We start from the raw sequence: 19,696 nt of genomic DNA, 5'->3' as shown, positions 1-19,696 counted from the left end.
GACTGCTTTCGCGTAGTCATTCATCTTACGTTACACTGTGGGCAGATGGAAAGGATAAAGGATTAATAATAAGTGGGTGATGCTTTCTGATTGTGCTCAAAGTTCAGGTCTAATGTATCTTTGAATATCTTGGTCATTGACCATTTGGTGACTGTGATTTATGTCGCAGACATGAAAGGTGTTAGTAAGGATCTGAGGGCCTTCAATTCTTTGTCAGGGATTGGTACAATTAGAGGAAGGTTTATTTGGAGAGGAAGGCGCTGCAATTGGGAATGATTGACCAACTTTTCATCATGTTATTTCTTTTTATTTTGAACAGTATTTCTTAACTTGCTTTAATCATGCTGTGATGGCTTCATTGAGACTAATTAAAAAATTTATTTTTGTGCTTATTTAAATCAATTGCGTTTTGTGTTCTACCATCTGGACTTTTCAATGTCTATCTCCTGGTACTTATTTACAATAAAAGCTGTTTATTTAATAGATATTGATCTGAAGTAAGAAGCATTTCAAGTTTCTTTATGGAGTTTGGGCATGACCAGGAACCCTTTCAGGCGGACCTGGTTTTATGCCAAATGCATGGGAAAAATAAGTACTTCGTGAGATTAAAAAGTGTTTATTTTAGATTATTTTTCAAATATTGTGATTATATAAATCTATACATCAAGTTTCTTAAAAAATTTATAGACAAATAAATGTTCCCCTGGTATTTTTCTCTCAAGAACAATTTGACTGTTAAAACCTAATTCTTCCATATTTTTTACAATATCTTTGAGTCTATTCTCTTTTAACAACACAACATAACACACACCTTTTTCTGAAAGTATATTTGGTAAATTATTTAATAGTTTATCAGTAATTTCACGGCCATCACTTCCCCCAGCCCAAGAACGATTTAATCCGTTACCACAGATCTCCCCCTGTTCTGTAACAACATATGGAGGATTGAATAAAACAATATCACAAATTTTATTTTTAAAATTAGTTAATAGGTCCATTGTCATGGTTTCAACAGTAGTTTTGTTTAATTTACTTGTAAGCTGAGCGGCTAAGCAACACTGATTGTTTACATCAGTGCCAAAGTATGCACAGGATGTCCCAAATATCTGAAACATTGCACTGATAATAACACCACTACCTGTTCCTACTTCAGCTATAACAGTAGGCTGCAAACTTTTTAAAAACAGAGAGTCTGACTCTAGTGCATCTAAGAATAAAAATGTGTCTTCTCTTGGCTCATATACTTCAGGAAATTGTCCTAATGAATAAATAGGTGTTGAAAGATTCATGTTAACTGGCACTAGCTTGAGTCTCCTCAGTGCTTTCTAAAACTGCTTTTCTCTTTAAAACTTCTTTATCTAAATTAGCATGAACCTTGTTTAACCTCTCCTGTGTATTTTGCAACACATTTGTCAACACTGTAACTCTCTGTTTGGCATTAATAAGCTTTTTAACATAGATATCCAAGTCCTGCGAGTGCTGTTGTGAATCAGATATTGACTTGAGTTCTTCACTGAGACTTTCAATACATTGTTTCAGTTCCAGCTGAGATATTCTGTAACAAAATAAATATGTTAGGATAATTTGGTTTTTATTATCTATAAAAAATAAATAAAATAAATAGGAGGCAAATTGTTTGTTCTTAACACTTTCACAAACATAATTGCTTGATGATGCAGTTCAAAGAACAACAGATGGAGGAACAGTGGAAAAAAATCAAACAAGGAATAAACAGAGCAGCAGAGAAAGTGGTTGGCAAAATGCAAAATGAAAGAAAAAATAATTGGTTTGAGAATGACAGAGAAATACATATACTTTTCCTAGATTTTAAGCAGGTGTTTGACAAACTAAACAGAAGAAAAATGATCCAAGACTTATTAGAGAGTAATATGCCAAATAAAATTATAAGAAGGATAGTAATGACAATGTGAGATTTCCAAGCAACAATAGACACCGGAAGAGAACGAACAGAAATAATCAAAATAAAAAATGGAGTAAGACCAGGAAATGCACTTTCAACATTACTATTTATTCTATCACTAGACAATATAATAAAAAAGCTGTCAAACACAGGAACTATAAACAAGAATGCAGTACAAATAATAGGATATACGGACGATACAACCACAGTAGCAACAGATAAAAGGGCAATTTACTAATGTTTGTATTTTGAGAACAATTTCCTAAGTGGAAATTGAAACGTCAATAAACTTACTTTAACCTTTAATTGTGGCTTATTATCTTAGCATCAGAACAATATTAAGGTAAAAGGGCATTAAAGAAAACCTTCCAAGAAATAGAAAATGAAACCAAACTGAGAGGAGTGAAAATAAATAAAAATAAAACAAAATATATTAACCTAAGCAAGAAAAAGAAGAGTTAAATGACAGAACCGACAATAGATGCATACAGTTTTGAAGAGGATGGATCATTCAAATATTTGGGAGCACTAGTCAACAGAAGAAATGAAAGTGTAGATATGAAAAGAAGACTTCAAGCAGGAAATACAGTGTTCTATAGAAATAAAGGATAAGCAAAAACAAAAATCTACAAAATGACCATAAGACCAATAGTAGTAAATGCTGCAGATACATTTACATTAACAGCAAGAGAAGAAGAGTAACTGAAAGTTTTTGAGAGGAAGATTATGGATGGATCAAGAGAACATAGTTAGAGAAATAAAAGCACAGAGAATTGGATAGTATGGACACATAATGAGAAGAGAGAAGAGCAATCCATTAAGAGTTATAATGGAATGGATACCATCAGGTAAAAGTACCAGAGGCAGACCTAAGCTGAGATGGAGACAACAAGTGGTGGAAGAAGACTTAAAGAGTATGGAAATTAGAAATTTGGAAGGACAATCAAAAAGAGAGTAGAATGGAGAAAAGTAGTGGAAATATTGAAGTCACACCAGAAACTGTAAAACCAAATCCAGAATGCGATGATCCCCAAATAAAAAGGATCTTCCAGTGAAAACAGTTTCAGCTTCTTCGGGAGCGTATAGCTTGTATATAATATATAACTACTTGATATAAAGTAATTTATTGTTGATAAGGTGACAGAATATAAATACATTCTAACCTTGTCGCACGAACTCTCTCGTCTAATTGATCCACTGTAGGTTTTATCAGTCCCATTAAACCCTCAGCGAGGGTATCCCGTGTTGGATTGTCACAAAAATTTTCAGTATTGTCCTCTAAGGAAGTAGCAGTACTTTCAGAATCTAAATCCATTGCAAAATCTACTTAAAAAATAACAAAGATGACAGTTTCTTCTTTTTTAAACAATGACAGAAATTAAATAATTTTTTGGTGTATTCTGTGGTTTTACTGCTTAAATTTACATAATTACATAATTTCGAAATTGTTTGCTCCGACTATAGAATTAAAATAAGCCAATGCATTAAAATATACTAAAACATTTAAGGAGTAATATTTATTTTAAAATCTATTATTATAATATAAAGTAATTCAGTAAAAAAGTTCAGTTCAACAAAAGTTACGGATTTCAGAAGCTGTAGAATTAAATTTGTCTTAAAAAGAAGAGGAAAATTGACATAAAAACTAACTTCATAATAAATCTGTTTTGTGTTATGGCTGCTGAAATTTTGATGTTTGCGAGAAAACAAAAATAAAATTTCTAGAGTTGTCAATCACAAGTTTTTAATAACATATTTTCCCAAATTCATTGTGTAATTTGTTAACAAAACCAATTTTAATCGAATAATGGCTGAACAGTGAGTATTGTTTTTTAATTATTTATCAGCCATTTCTATTATGTTTATTTAATTTTTTTAGGAATGATAACAACTGGTTTGGTTCTTGGTTAAATGCTGCAAAGAATAAGGTATTTAATAATATTTAATTACATTTCTTATCACTCGCGGCATGTAATCTAGTAAGAAAATATTAAGACATTGGTGGTGTTCTATATAGTCTTTTATTTCTATATAACATTTATGCTCCTTTGCTTATATGGTCTTAGTTATTTTTATATTATAACTGTTTTATTAAAAATTATAGAATGTAGCAATTATGCTTTGTTTAAGAAATATTTGTTATCTATAAGAACCTTGAAATTTATTAACATTGAATGGGATTCATAAACTTAAATATTGCATTTTTATTGATGATGGTCTGAAAACAAGGCCAGTATTTTTAATTATTTTTAAATGTATTTAAACATACAAAATATCATAGGAAGCCCACATTTACCTATATTTATTTATATTTTTTATCAGTGTAGATAACAAAGCTAAAAAAACAATTAAAAGGATTGTGTGGGTGATTTATGTTTATCAACATATTTAGTATTTTAGGAGGATAAAATTTACCAAAATATAACCAAGTTTAGTCTGTTTATTTAGGGTATTTAATCTTATGGTCCATATTTCCATCCCATATAGTAGAACCAAATATATTTAATATATATTTTTTATATTAATATAATTTTTCATAAACCTATACCTCTGTAACCTGTACACTTCTGATCTTCATAGAACTGGTCTTATTGATTATACCTATTTTACCTTTGCTATCTATTTTATTTATTTACTCATTTTATTAAATGCTTTGTGGAAATGGGACACAGGCTAATAACTCATTTATAAATGTAAATAAGTACTTTTTCTTGTTTATTTTGTTCCTGCAACTAGCTAACAGCTGTCACCATTGCCAATTATACAAATTTTAGGTAAACAGGCACAGTTAAAGATTTATAAAACTACTCTTTTCTTGTAAGGACTTTAATTTACATCAGTTATTTGGTTTACCTTCAATTACACTCAAAAGAATCGGGGGGAGAGAGTGAGAGTTCAAGATTGTTTTTTAAGATTTACTCTTTTTAAACTTAACATTAACATGAGGGAATACCATAATATTAAAGTTAGCAAGGTCAGAACTATAATACTTTAGAACAGAGAAAAGTTAGGAGTTGTCTTTTTGGAGCACTGAGTTTTTCATTCTGTTTCACACAAATACTTCTGAGCCCAAGACTTTTAAAAATATTTTTATTTGCTTTATTAATTTATTGGTTTATAAAATAACTGAATTGAATAGTTCTGATCCACTTCATTGTTAATCAAGGTGATCTTGGTACAAAAAAAAGCTTGAGTTATAATGGAATTATTTCCCATTTTAATGCATAACAAGACTCATTGGAAAATCCAATAGCTACAGAAGAAAATTTTTTATTTTGCCACCATTACTTGTTCAGTTCTGAACAAATAAAGAAGATTTTTTCTAATAGACGGTTTTGATTATAGACTAAGTAGAACTGAAAGTTTCATTAACAAGTTTTTTTGCTAGTTGCTGTTTTCCTGAACACAATATTAGTTTGAGAAGGAGTTGTTCAAAACAAAATTAATATGAATATATGTAAACAATATGTAGCATTAACGATGTGGCAATATTAAACTGAGGAAGAACCTTTGCTTTAAAAAAAAATTAAGAAAAGAGTCACATTTCTTTCAAAATGATGAACAAGAGTATTTATTTATTTATCAACGGGCGATCACCCAATTAAAATACAATGTAAACATTATTGATAAATTACAGAAGATTCTAAACATAACCTACTTAAATTAAATTCACACACAGTTCTTAAGCTGAGCTTTAAATTCTTTTGGAATACTTACTATAACTATCCAACCTTTGGGAATATTGATTAGCAAGCCTTGGTGTTCTAAAAGGGTTGATTTAGCCTTGTTTGTCTACTGGAACATATAGAATAATTTTTTCCAATAGTTGAGAACCAAAAATAATAGAGTGCAGTATACTATAAAACATAGTGAGATCTTTGTGCATGCGTCGAATTTGGAGAGAAGTTATGTTGAGGTATCTTTCCATATTTGAATAGTTAATTTCTTCAATCCTCTCGTTTTGTTTAAATACAACAAATATAAACCCTAAAAGTTGAAGTGATTTTGAGACAACAGATGAGATATGGAGGATGTAGGATAAGGAGTATGTCAAAATATTTTAGTACTCAAACTTTTAAGACATTAAGAGGTGGTACTTGCCTGCTTCTTCTTCAAGTGCTCCATCCTATCCAAATTTTCTTCCATTTTATGTCTTCCTTTGCAAATTGTTTGAGTCCAAGCCTTTTGAATGTTATATGTTTGTACGGTACAGTCTGCTCCAACTCATTATGTGGGGTAAGATGCATGGCAAGAGAGGCCCAAGAAGGCATAAGATATCATGGCTACGCAATCTCTGAGATTGATACAACTTCATGACTACAGAACTTTTTAGCGTGTGCATCTGGTCAGCGTCCATCTTCGATCTTACTGTCTATTATGAATTGAAAGAAGTGGTATCTATTATGTCTTATTAAATGACAAAGATGTGCAAGTTTCCGCTTTTAATAATTTTAAATAAAATCAAAATAATTTTTTTTTTAATTATTTTGATCAACTCATATTCTCTACCCATTTAACACAAAACTTCCAATATTTGGGCAGTTCAAGGTATTCACAACATTTGTCAGTATATCCACATTTCAAATTCCTCGGGTCTATTCAAACTGCTAACTTTAAGCTTCCTTGTTTTAGAATATATGTAACAGTTAAGTTGGGACTAAGATTCTCATCAATGTATCTGCCCAAAAACTTTACATCAAAACTTTAATCAATACTGTTATATATACTTATATGGGTATGGGTTCATTTGAATTCCAATTTAATATCAATACTTTGTTTTTTTTGTGTTAATTAAGCCCAATAGATCTTCTTCAGATGATGTTGTGTTAAGTAAACGCTGCAAGCCCTCCGAACTGTCTGCAATTATAACTGCTTTAACGGTATGTCTTACATTATTGTAGTAATGTTCCATTTGCTTTTATGCCATCTTCGGCGCCTTCGAGTGCGTTTTAAAAAACTATTTTAGAGTACATGTCAAAAAGTATGGGTTTTAAAAGTACACAACCTTGTTTGACTCCACATTTAATTTCTACAGCTTTAGTTTGGCTATTTTTAAGATGTACTGTGCTGTTTAATGTTCATAGAGGTACCAAATAACTTGTAGATCTTCAAAATTCAAATCTTTTCTTTCCAGAATATTAACTTCTTTTTGCTGGTCTCTACAATTCTGTAATAAAACTGATAGGGCAAACTTGTTCACAGATCTAGTTCACATTTTTTATCAATTCAATTATGTAGATAGACTCTTTGGGAATATCTTTAATTCCTGACTCATTAAACCGATCAGTCGAAACTAACCACATCTTTTTGCACTTGCTTTCATAGAAATAGGGATAAATGTTAAAATTAATGTAAAATGTTAAATTTAAATATGTATCCAATGTTGCGGAATATATCCACTATTATAAAATATATGGTGTTAAATAATTTTTTAATCCCTTCAGAGCCTTTTCTATAACTAAAATCGTTATACTTAACCCCGTGTCTGTCTGATATTGGCTACAAAATCAATACAACCTAATTGAATCCAATTTGAGTAGCAATTTTGATCTGTGTGTGTGTTTCCTTGATTAGAGTAAGAATTCCAGCTCAATTAAACACACATCAAAAATGTCTAAGGAACACCATTATTATTCGATTTGAAAACTTGTTCTAAACAAATCAAGAATGACATGTAATTTGTATGATTAATTCCTTCAAATTGTTAAGAAATAGTGCTTCAAATTTTAAAGATACTCTGTATTTACTTTAAAATTTTACTAAAACAAGAGTATTAAACGCAAAGGTAGTCATGGGAGCGTCAGCATTTCAAATGGTAAGTGCTGTGAATATGATTGAGGCTGGTCTTTTACAAGCTGACATTGTACGTCATTTTGACATGTCTCAGAGCGTGATTTCGTGATTGTGGCGTCGGTATGAACAATTTGGTAATGGTCAGTAAAAGACATGGGGGTCGTCAACATGAAACTACTCCTCGACAGATGTGGTAGGATTAGCTCTTCGAAATGTGCATATAACTGCATATGAACTCTATGGGCCCTTAGAAAATACCCAGAACATTACAGTATGTGACCAAACTTTGAGGAATAGATGAAACTGACCTGCACGAGAGATGTCCATTGAGGGTTCCCATGTTATGTCATGGAAATCGTGGACTTAGATTAAGGTGGGCACAAGTACGTGTGCAGTGGGACTTACAAGAATGGAGTTCTGTGTTATTCGCAGATGGAGCTAGGTTTTGTCTCTACTTTGATTAAAAAAGAGTGAGATTTTGGAGAGGACTTGGTGACTTGGTCGACAAGAGAGACTCAGGCATGTACAGGGTGTTCGTATGTAGTGGTCTACAAGTTATGATGTGGTCTGGAATCATTTTTCGTTATTGAACTGTTCCCGTTTTTGTAGAAGGCACTTTGATTCAGTCTGTTGTCCTTCCATTTGCCACTGCTACAGGTGCTGATTTACCTTACGTGTATACCTTACCTTACAGATCTTAATCCCATCCAGCATGTATGGGGTTATACTTCAGAGACAGATTGCTCCTCATCTGCCCAATTTTTATACTGGACAAGGTCTTCAAGATCTTCTTCAAACGAGAATGGATCCTATTGCCTCAAAACGAAATTGATAATTTAATATTAAGCATGCCAAGGAGCTTTCAAACCATAATTAATGCTGCTGAAGGAAACAAGGATTATATTATTAAACACATTTTTTGTTAGTTTTTTATGTTTTATATTGACTTTTATGTTAAAAATTTACATCAAATTATTGCATTTCTTAACTTTTCCTTGGTTATTTCATCATAAAGAAATCATAGTAATCTAAAAATAAACTGAATCTATTGCTGAACTGTCAGGCATTTTAACGGTATGTCACTTTTTAAAATCCAATCAAAATTGACGTATATATGAGAAAAAAAATTTGTGTTCCTTAGAAATTTGCATGTGTTTCCTTGTCGGCTCATATTTTTTCGTGAAAACATAACAACATAACTTATAATAGTCTGTGAGTATAAATACCCATGAATTCATTATCGGCAATTGAATTCCTAAAAGGGGTCAGCAGATAAAAAATAAGCAATATTTAAACTTTGTCTTTGATGACACCTAGAAAGCAACTTCAGAAAAGATAAAAATTTATGATATTCAAAGCTTATTTTGTTACCTATAATTTTGTTATAATTTTTAACCAGAGAACAGTTTTCTGCATGCAAAATTAAATATAATAGTAAAGTTTATTTATAATAATTCTCCACATGTATAACTTAGGTTATCTCTAAATAAATGAATACAAAGTAAGAATACATTTTATGTTTTCCAACAAAATTTACAAAATGAATTCATAATTAATTATCACAGTTACTACTGAAAACAATGAACAATAAACACAATGAGTAATCAATATTTACAACACAAAGCAAAGGAAAACAACAGTTTTACATGTACAAATCTGTCACAAAAGTGTCCTGATCTTTTTAACTTCGCAATGCCAATCCAAGCTCAAAACAAATCATATTTATGTTTAAATTTCTATAAGAAATTGTATCTCACAGCATTCATTCTGGTCATTTTTTGAGTTTTTCAAGGTCACGCTCGAACGGCTAGTTGGGTTGAAAGGGTTGGAACAATGGATGAGCTGCAACCTGCTACGCAGCCCTACCGCCCCTTAAGTAAAGGGGTAACATTAAAATATATATGACCCACCAAAGAAAATGTTATAAGGCATAGACTAACCCAGCTAAGAAATGTATAAATACAATATTTTTTGCAGATAACCAAATCATACAAAAAACATAAGAGGACCTACAATATGCTATCTACCGTTTGAATAAAATATGGAACAATTAGAACTTATATTATAACAATAAATGAAGAGCCCTTAGCTCGAGTTTCATATTTTAACTTTTTAAGATGCACAAATATCAGATGATGAGTGGCACGATCCAAAGATCATTCCAGAATAAAAAAGAAAAGAAACCAAAATTCAATTTTATAATGGAGAGACATATTGAAATAATGAACCAAAGTATCTCATTCCAAAAATGAGCAAAGAAACTTTAAGAATAATAATAAAAGAAAATTTTAAATGTATATAAATCAAACGATCTCGTAAATATGTCTTAATAGAAAGAGAATATTTAGTCTCATGACGACGAAGATATCTTCGCGCCATTAGAGAGGTTCGTTCTGCCCACAAACAGATTTATTATCTGGACTAGACGTGGGTGAATGCTGGTCACACACTAAGATCTGGCAAGATACTACTGTAACGAGTGATCGTCAAGCATTTGTAGACGGTTTATCAACAGGGTTACGATGAACAACGGGTAAAGGGCGATTGTCGCCATATAGGTAGTGAGAGTGGTTTTTTAGACAATAGTGCATTAACTTTTATTTAAAACAACGTCAGATTATCACGTAGACATGAATTCATAAAGCTTTGAAAAATGGTATGAATCCCTTCTTTCATGAGTCGAGCCAAATTCGGTAATAGTGTTGAATAACGCTGCTCATTAAAGCCGATTAGTAGAACATCTGCCAACTATGGCCACCAGAAAAGCAGACAGGCAGAGTTGGTTAGGACAAAAAGGAATTCCGTTTTCCGAGGACGTTAGACAGCATCGTGACTACGGCCACTAGAAAAGCAGATATGCAGAGTTGGTTAGGACAAAAAGAAATTCCATTTTCCGAGGACGTTAGACAGCATCGTGACAGGTAGTGAAAGCATGTTGTTGATAAAAATACAATGGCTCGTGCTAAAAGCATCTCCATTTTGAGGCGTCCTCCTTACCATTGAGAGTTAAACCCGATAGAATTGTAGCTCGTGAAAACGTGACATAAATGTTTTATGTACAACGTTTGTTAGAACTCGCAATGGAACGGATACTAAAAGAAGATTGTGCTAATGCCGTAGAACATGTGGTCAAGGAAAAAGAGAAAATGTGGAGATTGTACGGGATGGTAGACACTGTTTTCGACAAAATAGACTAAAATGTGACTGGGGCTTCGGACGAGTCGCTGGATTGCGAAACTTCCTGATAATTATTTCGGTGCTTTCTAGTTCTTTTTCTATATAAATGGAATATAAAAATTATTTTGCAAAGTTTTATGTTTTTGAAGTACTCTATACTACAATATAATTTTACTTTATTTTGAAGATACCTGTCAAAACACACATGATAATTTAACAATTATATCAGTCTTAGATTTAATTTTTACGTAATTACTTATGTGTTTAAATAAAAAATTAAAATATTAATTTGGTACGCCTCTGCAAAGTTGATAAAAAGAATATTGGTTGGTCGTTTTAAGTTCGATGTTGCCAATGAATCACCTTCAATTTTAAATTATTGTTATAGTATAGTGCTTCTGTCTTTCGTTCGGTTTCTTAATGTGTTGCTCAGTAGAAGGGGCCTGTACAAATTGATGAGTCAGAGATTAATTGACAGATCCGTGGCTAAGACTATCAAAAGCTGAGGTACTAGAGGAAGATCATAGTGGAGGAGGTCGTCAGCTGCCGCATCGCATTTAATAATGTCTGCCACGGTTGCAGACGAAACTTCTGGAAGGAATAATACCAGATCTTGGCTTTTAAACCTGGAAAACAATGTATTATTACAAAACATCGTTATTAAAAGTCTATATTCCTTGATAACTATTGATCGTTTATGCTAATTAAGTTCGATTTTAGGGTTCAGAAGTTCTGGAGTTCGTAAAAAAAGATTTGGAAGAATTTGGATCTGCTGTTAAAAATGAAGCTACTAATGTGGTATCATCTACAGGAGCTGTACTCGAAAAAACACTTAGTGTAAGTATCTATTCAGTTCAATTGTTCAATGGAAAATAGTAGATATACAATGAATGGAAGCTAATAAAGACAAATAGGTGATAACACACATAATACCTTTTTTAGTTGGATTCTCCATCTTCTACCGCTAGTAATATGAAAAGAAGTTTTAGCTCATTCCTTGGTAAATATAATCGTTTTATTATCATTCATTTTCCGTATAAAATTGTTTTGTTTAAGGTCAAATGAATAATGTATTGAACCCTAGTCCAGATGATTCTGATGCAGAAATGTTGATAGTCGAAAATTCAGAAACAGTTACTTTAAATAAATTTCAGGTAAAGTATTTTTACAATTTATTACATTTGCTTTTGTTTTATTACATGTATGTCTCCTACCACGATCTTGCTATCTTCAAATGAAACTCTTTCTCTTTAGTTTTATTCGCATTGAAATTAAAAAAGCGTTGCGTTAAAATTTCTGCGCTAAATTACTATCAATATCGATAGGTATTTCAAACGGTTTCACGTTCCTTCTCAATACAGTTTTTGCTATTTTCAGATGTTTATGAGTATATTTGGGTAATAATTTTAAGATTGATATTGTAGTAAATGCCCTTCAGAGGAACTAGAGTCATATAGATCTATTAGCTAGTCTTCTCTCTTTTGAAGAGTATGGAAAACATACTAAACACATACATAAGAAGTGAATATGTGATAAATATAACCGCTTCGCGAAGTACAATTTGCCAGGAAAATCCATCACAGACGCCTTGCATTGTTTAGTTAAAAGATCTTAAAAATACCATCTTAAAAGAAGTAGCAATATGCGCATTTATAAACATAGAGGGGGCATTTGATAACAAATCATTGGAGTTTGTTCATACTGCGGTAACAAAAAAAGGTTTATCATCTCAAAAAAGATATACCTTTCGTCATCAAATGAAGTCAATCCATGCTCATTACTATAAATATAATTACCTACAGAGCAGATCAATCTTCCACCAGAAGAGCAGTCAAAGATTATCCTTAAGGAAGAGTCTTATTAACTTTACTGTATCGATAGTGGTTGACGATCTTTTTACAAAGCTTAAAAAAAAGAAAGATTTCGTGTTCTGGGCTATGCAGACGATCTATTTAAGGCAAAGCATCGAAAAGAGTCCGATTTGAGAAAATCACCCAAGAAGCGCAGCCTAGGAAAAAACGCATTGAAATCGGCAAAAATAAGTCATACTACAGACAGACGGTTAAAACCTTAAGGGTAGGAATACTACCCCAAAACTATCCAGAGACTTCTCTTTCAATGAAACACTTGGTAGCCATAAAAGAAATCATTTTGAGCAAAATAGTGGATATGGACTCAAGGATACATATAAAGCCTAACTTCAGCAATTTACAATTCTGATCAGACTGGATGCTGCTACCTTGTGGTGATAAAGCCACAGTTGAACGGCTAAAAACCACAATTTAGAGGATGAAGCCAAAGGAGGATCTCAGTCAGAGTCACAGAGGACAATAAAATTCCTAACACCGAGATTTTTGTGACATCTGTCACAAATGCTCAAATTCTTAGAGTTACATAATTATGGCCTCAATACTAAAAATTGGAGAACAACAAAGGTCCTATGATATACCTAACCCTCTCAGTAGACCCTACATCTGTAGAGACTTTAAAGATCAAATATAAATTTGGCCAGGCAAGAATGTATACACGCCGCTGCCCTAGAAGCACTAGGGCGATATGAAAAGATCGGACAACAAAAACCATATTGGTGGGATCAAGATATTTCGCAGGAAATAACACAGAAAAGAAAATTGTATCAAAAATATCTGAACACAAAAAATGTGGAAGACAGAATCGAATACAAAAGAATGCAAGCGATGGTCAGAAGAAAAATTTGCCAAAAGAAAAATGAATCCTGGGAAAAAAAGTGCACCATGATAAATACATACATTGGTGGAAGCCAAAGTTCAGAAAGCTGGAAACTGTTAAAAAATTTAAGAAACAACAAAAAAAGAGATATTATCCAGTCCATATCACCGCAAACTTGGGAAGAATACTTTAAAGATTTACTAACAGAGACAAGAGAGCCCTTCAAACAGATAGAGAACTATGGTTTACAAGGCGTCAGGCTGATAGGGTCACCAATCAGAATAAATGAGAGAGAAGTCGAAACCGTATGCAGACATCTAAAGAATGGCAAATCACCTGGCCCCGGAAATATAGCTCCGGAACTCATTAAACATGGATCCAAAATACTAATTCAACGACTACGACAACTTTTCCAGGAATGCATAAATTAACATGAAATACTTGAGGAATGGAAAGAATCGCATATGAGCATCATCCATAAAAACGGAGATAAATCGAAACCTGAAAACTATAGAGGAATTGCAGTTACTAGTAGTATTAGCAGAATATATGGGAAAATAATAAAAAATCGAATAGAAGAAGAATACCAAGATATGGAAGCCGAAGAACAGGCTGGTTTTCGTGCAGGTCGATCTACAATAGACCATGTCTTCTCTATTACTCAGATAATTGAAAAGAAAGTTGCTCGTGGCCAAGAAGTCCATCTGACGTTCGTAGACCTTAGGAAAGCATATGATAGTATCCCGCTTGATAAATTATGGGAGGCACTGGGGAAAATAAATATAAATATAGAATTGATTGAAGCAGTAAAAACGTTGTACTACCAACAAACAACAAGAATTAAAACAGGAAATCTGATAACACCGGGATTCAAAGTGACTAAAGGACTAAGACAAGGATGCTGTATATCCCCAACATTATTCAAAATATACCTCGAAGCAGCACTCAACAAATGGAAGAAAAAATGTACGAATATGGGCATACCACTAATAGACTTAACTTTGTACAATCTGTGCTTTGCAGATGACCAGGTCATCATCGCACAGGACTCTGAAGACCTTAGTTACATGATGCGAAAACTATTAGAAGAGTTTACAGAGTGGGGTTTGGAAGTGAATATGGAAAAAACTGAGTACATGAGTATCGGAGGAGATCAACATAACCTTCTCGTAGAGGAAAATCAAGAGATCAAAATATGTGATAACTACAAATACCTAGGAGTAAAAATCACTCAAGACGGAAAATTAGATGCAGCCATTAAGGAACGAAATACACAGGGAAGGAAAGGCATAGCCTTACTAAACAGCGTACTGTGGGATAAAAACATCTCTAAAGACAACAAAAGAAGAATATACAACACCATAATAAAAAGTATCACAACATATGGATGCGAAGTGTGGCCCCTAAAAGACAGATCAGAGAAAATGCTTAGAGCAACAGAAATGGACTTCTGGCGCCGCTCGGCGGGAATCTCCAGATGCGACAGAATAACAAACGAGAGAGTCCGAGAAATCATGGGGGTTACACATAATATTGTTGATGACATCAAAACGACACAACTCAGATGGTACGGACACGTAAGGAGAATGCCGGAGAATAGAATACCAAGACAAATTCTTGAATGGCAACCAAGAGGTAGGCGAAGACCAGGAAGGCCTAGAAGAAGTTGGAGAGAAGGAGTTGATAAAGAAATCAGAGAAAGAGAACTGGAAGACGATCTATGGAACGATAGAATGAGATGGAGATTGGAAATCGGAAGACGTCGAAGAACGTTGTAAACCGAAATTATATATAAGAATGTTACCACACAAAAGTAACTCCGTTCAATCTAGGACAAGTTCTGCATATTCAAGCAGAGCTACAACAAAGATCACCAGTATTAAGGACCAAATAATAAGGATTCTTGCAAGGATTACAAGGGATCAAAGAAAGATCTTAAGAATCTGTAAAAAAATTCTCAGTATAGTATGTACGTAATGATCCGATGTTTTGATTTACTCTTGGTCCACGTGGACTGATCAGCAGTTCGATGAAAACTTTAACTGGGTGACTGCCCTCATATTTTCAGGTACGTCTGAATGTAAATATTGACGAGAATATTAAAAATTTATATTATCATTACATCTCAGTCATTGATAATTTTGCAGTGAATAACTACTCCTGGTAAACCCTATTCATTCTACAAATTCCCAATGGTCAATAGAACCACGTGTAAGCCAAACAGGGTCGTACTGATGTACGACCTATGTATCATGATTTTTAAAAATATTTACATTTAAAACTGTTAGTGTAAGAATTTCTTGAAATTTAATCATTATATCACAATTAAACTAAACTCTAAAAAATAACACGACCAGTAAATAACTTAACAATAACTATAACATAAATATAACACAATATATTAACTTAAAAATCAACACGATACAATTTGAATTTAAAATGCTCGCAAGTTGGGATCTGTAACATGAGAATGTCTCGCTTACGGTAATAAATTAAATTTTATAGCCTCTTGACGAATGAGACGGCGAATATCAACACGTGCTCATGTTTACTGATGGGAATTTGGTAAACGAATAAACTTTAGAGTACTTTTATTTTTATTCTTAGTCTTCTTCTTCTCGTAGCACTACAACCCGGGGTGGGTTTTGGCTGACTGCACAACTTGCTTCCATCTTGAACGGTCGTCGAACTTTCTTTACATTAGATTTAACATCTAACGTCTATCGTTTGAAATAGAAACACAACATGATAAAAAGCACCGCGATTTACAATCGCTGACGTACAAATACACCTTTGGATACTCGTTTGCTTTATTTTAATGATTTTTTAATCTTCAGCGTGAAGTGGGAATGTCTGTCCGTGGCATCACGTAACAATAATTAATTATAACAAAACTGTGCATTCATTTCATATCGATAAATAATTTTATACTATTTTTAACAAAATGAAGAAACTGAAACTATTATCATCTATCTACGATAAAAAAAATAACGTCCATGTGTTTCGCGATGACCTTTTTTTTTAATTTCATTTTTATATGCTCTGAAATCATTTTATGATGATGTAAAATAGGCTCAAAATTTGCTAGATTTTTAAAAATGTTAGTCCTATATGTAATCGTTTAATTTCTTTATTTAGAAAGCTCTATACGAACTTCAGAAGGACCCCGTCACATATTTGGAAGATCCAGATGAGAGTTTACGAAAACAGTATAATTGTTGGCTAGAAATAATAGATGACCAGTTAAACGACGATAGAATAGCTAAACACGTAAATAGCTCAGAGATTTTAAAGAAACATTATGCTAAATTAGTTCCTGACATAGTAGAACATCAAGTTTTCTGGAAAAGGTTTGTATATTACGAGATAGACACAACTATTTCTCTTTCGGTCTAAGAAACTTACAATGTTCAATCGAATTGAAACATTATTGTACAAATATGTGAAACCTATACTTATCATCATTGAGGTCTTACATTACTGGTGGAATTTTTGCCGCTCTTACTTAGAGTTCTTTGCTTCGCTTATCACGGTGAATCATTCCGCAATATTCTTGTGTATTATCAAAGTTTTTTGTATGACTTGGCTTTCGTTAGAATTCTTCCACTCATTTTTGATAACCTGATCCTCCTATGATGGTGACCTTCCTTCTCACTTCCAGTCATATCAGTCTCTGCGCTTTAATAAGTCTAACTATATCTTCCCCCTTCATTATGTCTCACTATGTCTTGGTTCATTCTTCTCATTTCTCAGTTTTTCATTCATATCAGCCACATAATTCTTAGAATTTTCCTCTCAAATATTCTTCAATTTTATCTCTGAGGCAAATTGTTTCAGCTGCTTATGTACCTACTGGTCTGATTGATACTCTGTATATTTTCAGTTTTGTATTTCTGGATAAGTTCTTGTCCTTCCTTAGCCTATGGTATCTCTAGTATGTTTTGTTGCCTGCTAATATTCGCTCCGTTACTTCTTCACTTGTCTTATTTTATCATCCCCAATTACTCCCAAGTATTTAAATTGTTGAACTCTTTCAAAAGTGTAGTTTTCTCTCGTCTTGTTATCCTCTCTTCTAGAGCAGGTTAGATATTTTGTTTTTCCTTGGTTAATTTCTAGACCACTTTTCCTTGCTTCATTTGTCAGAATTGTTAATGCTTCTTTCAATCTTTCCTTATCTCTTCCCATAACAACTATGCGATCTGCATAAGCCACAATTTTGGTTGGGGAGTGGACTTTTTCTTTCTGAGTACCTTGTTCATTCGCTTGCAGTTAAATCAACCAGCCTGTATCCTGTGGGCAATTTCTCGATCTAGTGTCCCATTTTCAGTTATGGAGAACCCAAGGTACTTAAATTCTTCTACTCGTTCTGGTTACTCCCCAAGCAATTTGATTCCACCAACCATTGTTGTGGTGTATGACTGTTCCTTCTACCGCTATGTTGAATAGTGTGGTTGACAGAAAATCGTCTTCTCGTACTCCTGTTTCCTTCTAGATCCTAGCTCAGGATCCTTCCAGTCATTTTTGTTAATTTGAATAGTTTTGCGGGTATATTTTGATTTTTCATTTCATTAAATAATTTATTTCTTCCAATGTCCTCTACGGCTTGTCTCAAGTCTACAAAGAGCGTGTGGAGTTGTATGTTGTTTTCGTGGCATTTCTGGATAAACCTACCCTATAGTGTGGAAAAAAGTAAGGGGTTCCCTTAATTATAGTCTTAAAGTTTAGTAATATTGATTTTTTTTTCGTTTGTTGTGAAGTCTGTAGGACCATAGGCACATTTGTTAGTTTGCATATGGTCGCGAAGAAAAATTTTTCAATAAATATTTACCCTACAGGATACTTGAAGCGTCTCGTTTGTTTACTATTTTCCAATAAATTTAAGATGACGAATTCAGATATATATATATATATATATATATATATATATATATATATATATATATATATATATATATATATATATATATATATATATATATATATATATGTACGTGTGTGTGTAAGATTTTCCTATCGAGCGACAAAAGTTATTGAACAACCCACTATTATAATTATAGATGTGGGAATTTGAGAATTTTACTGTTTCTTAATGTTTCTTTTTCTTATTAGGTATTTATTTAAAAAAGCCTTACTAGAAGACGATCTTGCGAGACAAGAAGCATTAGAAAAAAGAGAACAGAAAGAGAAACAAGCTACGGAAGAAAATCTCAAGTGGGAGCAAGGTAATTAAAATTATATACCGCTAGTTTGTTGTTTGTTTTACACGTCTACGTCATGCTTAAGAAATTTATTTGTTTACTTATTAATCCTCCACCAGATGGAAGTCTTTCGGCAATACACACTTGACCGTTTCTCACACCTCGTCACCGCCACACTCTTATACTTCTATCTGTGCTCGTATGACAAAATCGCGATTCATTGAAAAACAATACGACTTTAATCTGTTGTTGTTGCAATCCAAGTGTTCTCGTGCAAAATCTCAAACTGACAATTGGATGTTTTCGGGAAAGCGGCGGTTCAGTAGCTCTAGTTTAAGAAGATTACACAGCAGCATGTCGCTTCTTAACTCCACTCATTTATGTTGACATTTCTCACTTCTTGTAAATAATATCGAAGTGAAACTGATGTGACTTGTTTTTCTAAAAGCACTAGAAACGAGAACACGGTCATCCATAGCTGTTGTATTCCTGAACCAGGTCTTCGAGTCAGCGGACCAGACCCTTCGGACCACCGCCATACTCGTTACACACTCGAGAGACTTACAACGTTTCTCACAGACCGCGGTCATCTTCTAAAGCCGCCACATTGCAATACACCAACAATGAAAACACTACACGAACAATTTGTAATCGACGGATAAAATTATAGACTATATATAAAATATAGTCTTCTGCAGGTCATCATGCAGGGTAGAGTCGATGGCAAAAAGGGAATAGGTAGAAAGAGGAAGTCATGGCTGCGAACTATTCGAGACTGGACAAACATGACTGTAGATGAATTATTCCAGGTTGCAAAAGACAGAGAGACTTTTAGAAATGTGGTCGCTAACCTCCGTTAATGGGGACGGCATAGGAAGAAGTAGGATAAAATTACAGAAACAAAAACTATGCTGATAAT

At 33.2% G+C, this 19,696-nt stretch overlaps 3 protein-coding genes across 4 annotated transcripts in view; 1 reads left to right on the top strand and 2 right to left on the bottom strand.

Moving 5' to 3' along the window:
- Positions 1 to 600: 600 nt before the first annotated feature.
- On the bottom strand, positions 601 to 1,289 carry HemK2 (HemK methyltransferase 2). Its single transcript, XM_072530929.1, has one exon. The coding sequence runs from the start codon at positions 1,287 to 1,289 to the stop codon at positions 657 to 659; it is 633 nt and encodes a 210-aa protein (XP_072387030.1). The 3' UTR covers positions 601 to 656.
- Position 1,290: 1 nt separating this feature from the next.
- Positions 1,291 to 3,286, bottom strand: Snapin (SNAP associated protein). The gene is made up of 2 exons (XM_072530930.1): positions 3,085 to 3,286; positions 1,291 to 1,555 (listed from the first exon to the last, which is right to left on the bottom strand). The coding sequence occupies exons 1-2, from the start codon at positions 3,234 to 3,236 to the stop codon at positions 1,291 to 1,293; spliced, it is 417 nt and encodes a 138-aa protein (XP_072387031.1). The 5' UTR covers positions 3,237 to 3,286.
- A 271-nt stretch (positions 3,287 to 3,557) lies between these two features.
- The window catches only part of LOC140441155 (BSD domain-containing protein 1-like), a 28,038-nt gene continuing 11,899 nt past the window's right edge, over positions 3,558 to 19,696 (top strand). The window contains exons 1-7 of one of the 2 annotated variants that reach the window (XM_072531625.1): positions 3,558 to 3,739; positions 3,801 to 3,849; positions 11,612 to 11,728; positions 11,834 to 11,891; positions 11,948 to 12,045; positions 16,718 to 16,929; positions 18,689 to 18,801. In XM_072531625.1, coding sequence (XP_072387726.1) covers positions 3,729 to 3,739; positions 3,801 to 3,849; positions 11,612 to 11,728; positions 11,834 to 11,891; positions 11,948 to 12,045; positions 16,718 to 16,929; positions 18,689 to 18,801 — 658 coding nt within the window. In that variant the 5' untranslated portion in view covers positions 3,558 to 3,728. The remainder of the gene's footprint in view (positions 3,740 to 3,800; positions 3,850 to 11,611; positions 11,729 to 11,833; positions 11,892 to 11,947; positions 12,046 to 16,717; positions 16,930 to 18,688; positions 18,802 to 19,696) is intronic. The other variant, XM_072531624.1, reaches the window with a different exon arrangement.

This window comes from Diabrotica undecimpunctata, chromosome 5 (assembly GCF_040954645.1).
Source record: "Diabrotica undecimpunctata isolate CICGRU chromosome 5, icDiaUnde3, whole genome shotgun sequence".
NCBI classification, from domain to species: Eukaryota; Metazoa; Arthropoda; class Insecta; order Coleoptera; family Chrysomelidae; genus Diabrotica; species Diabrotica undecimpunctata.
Note: the sequence above shows the minus strand (reverse complement) of the source record. Positions and strands in the feature narration are given on the sequence as shown.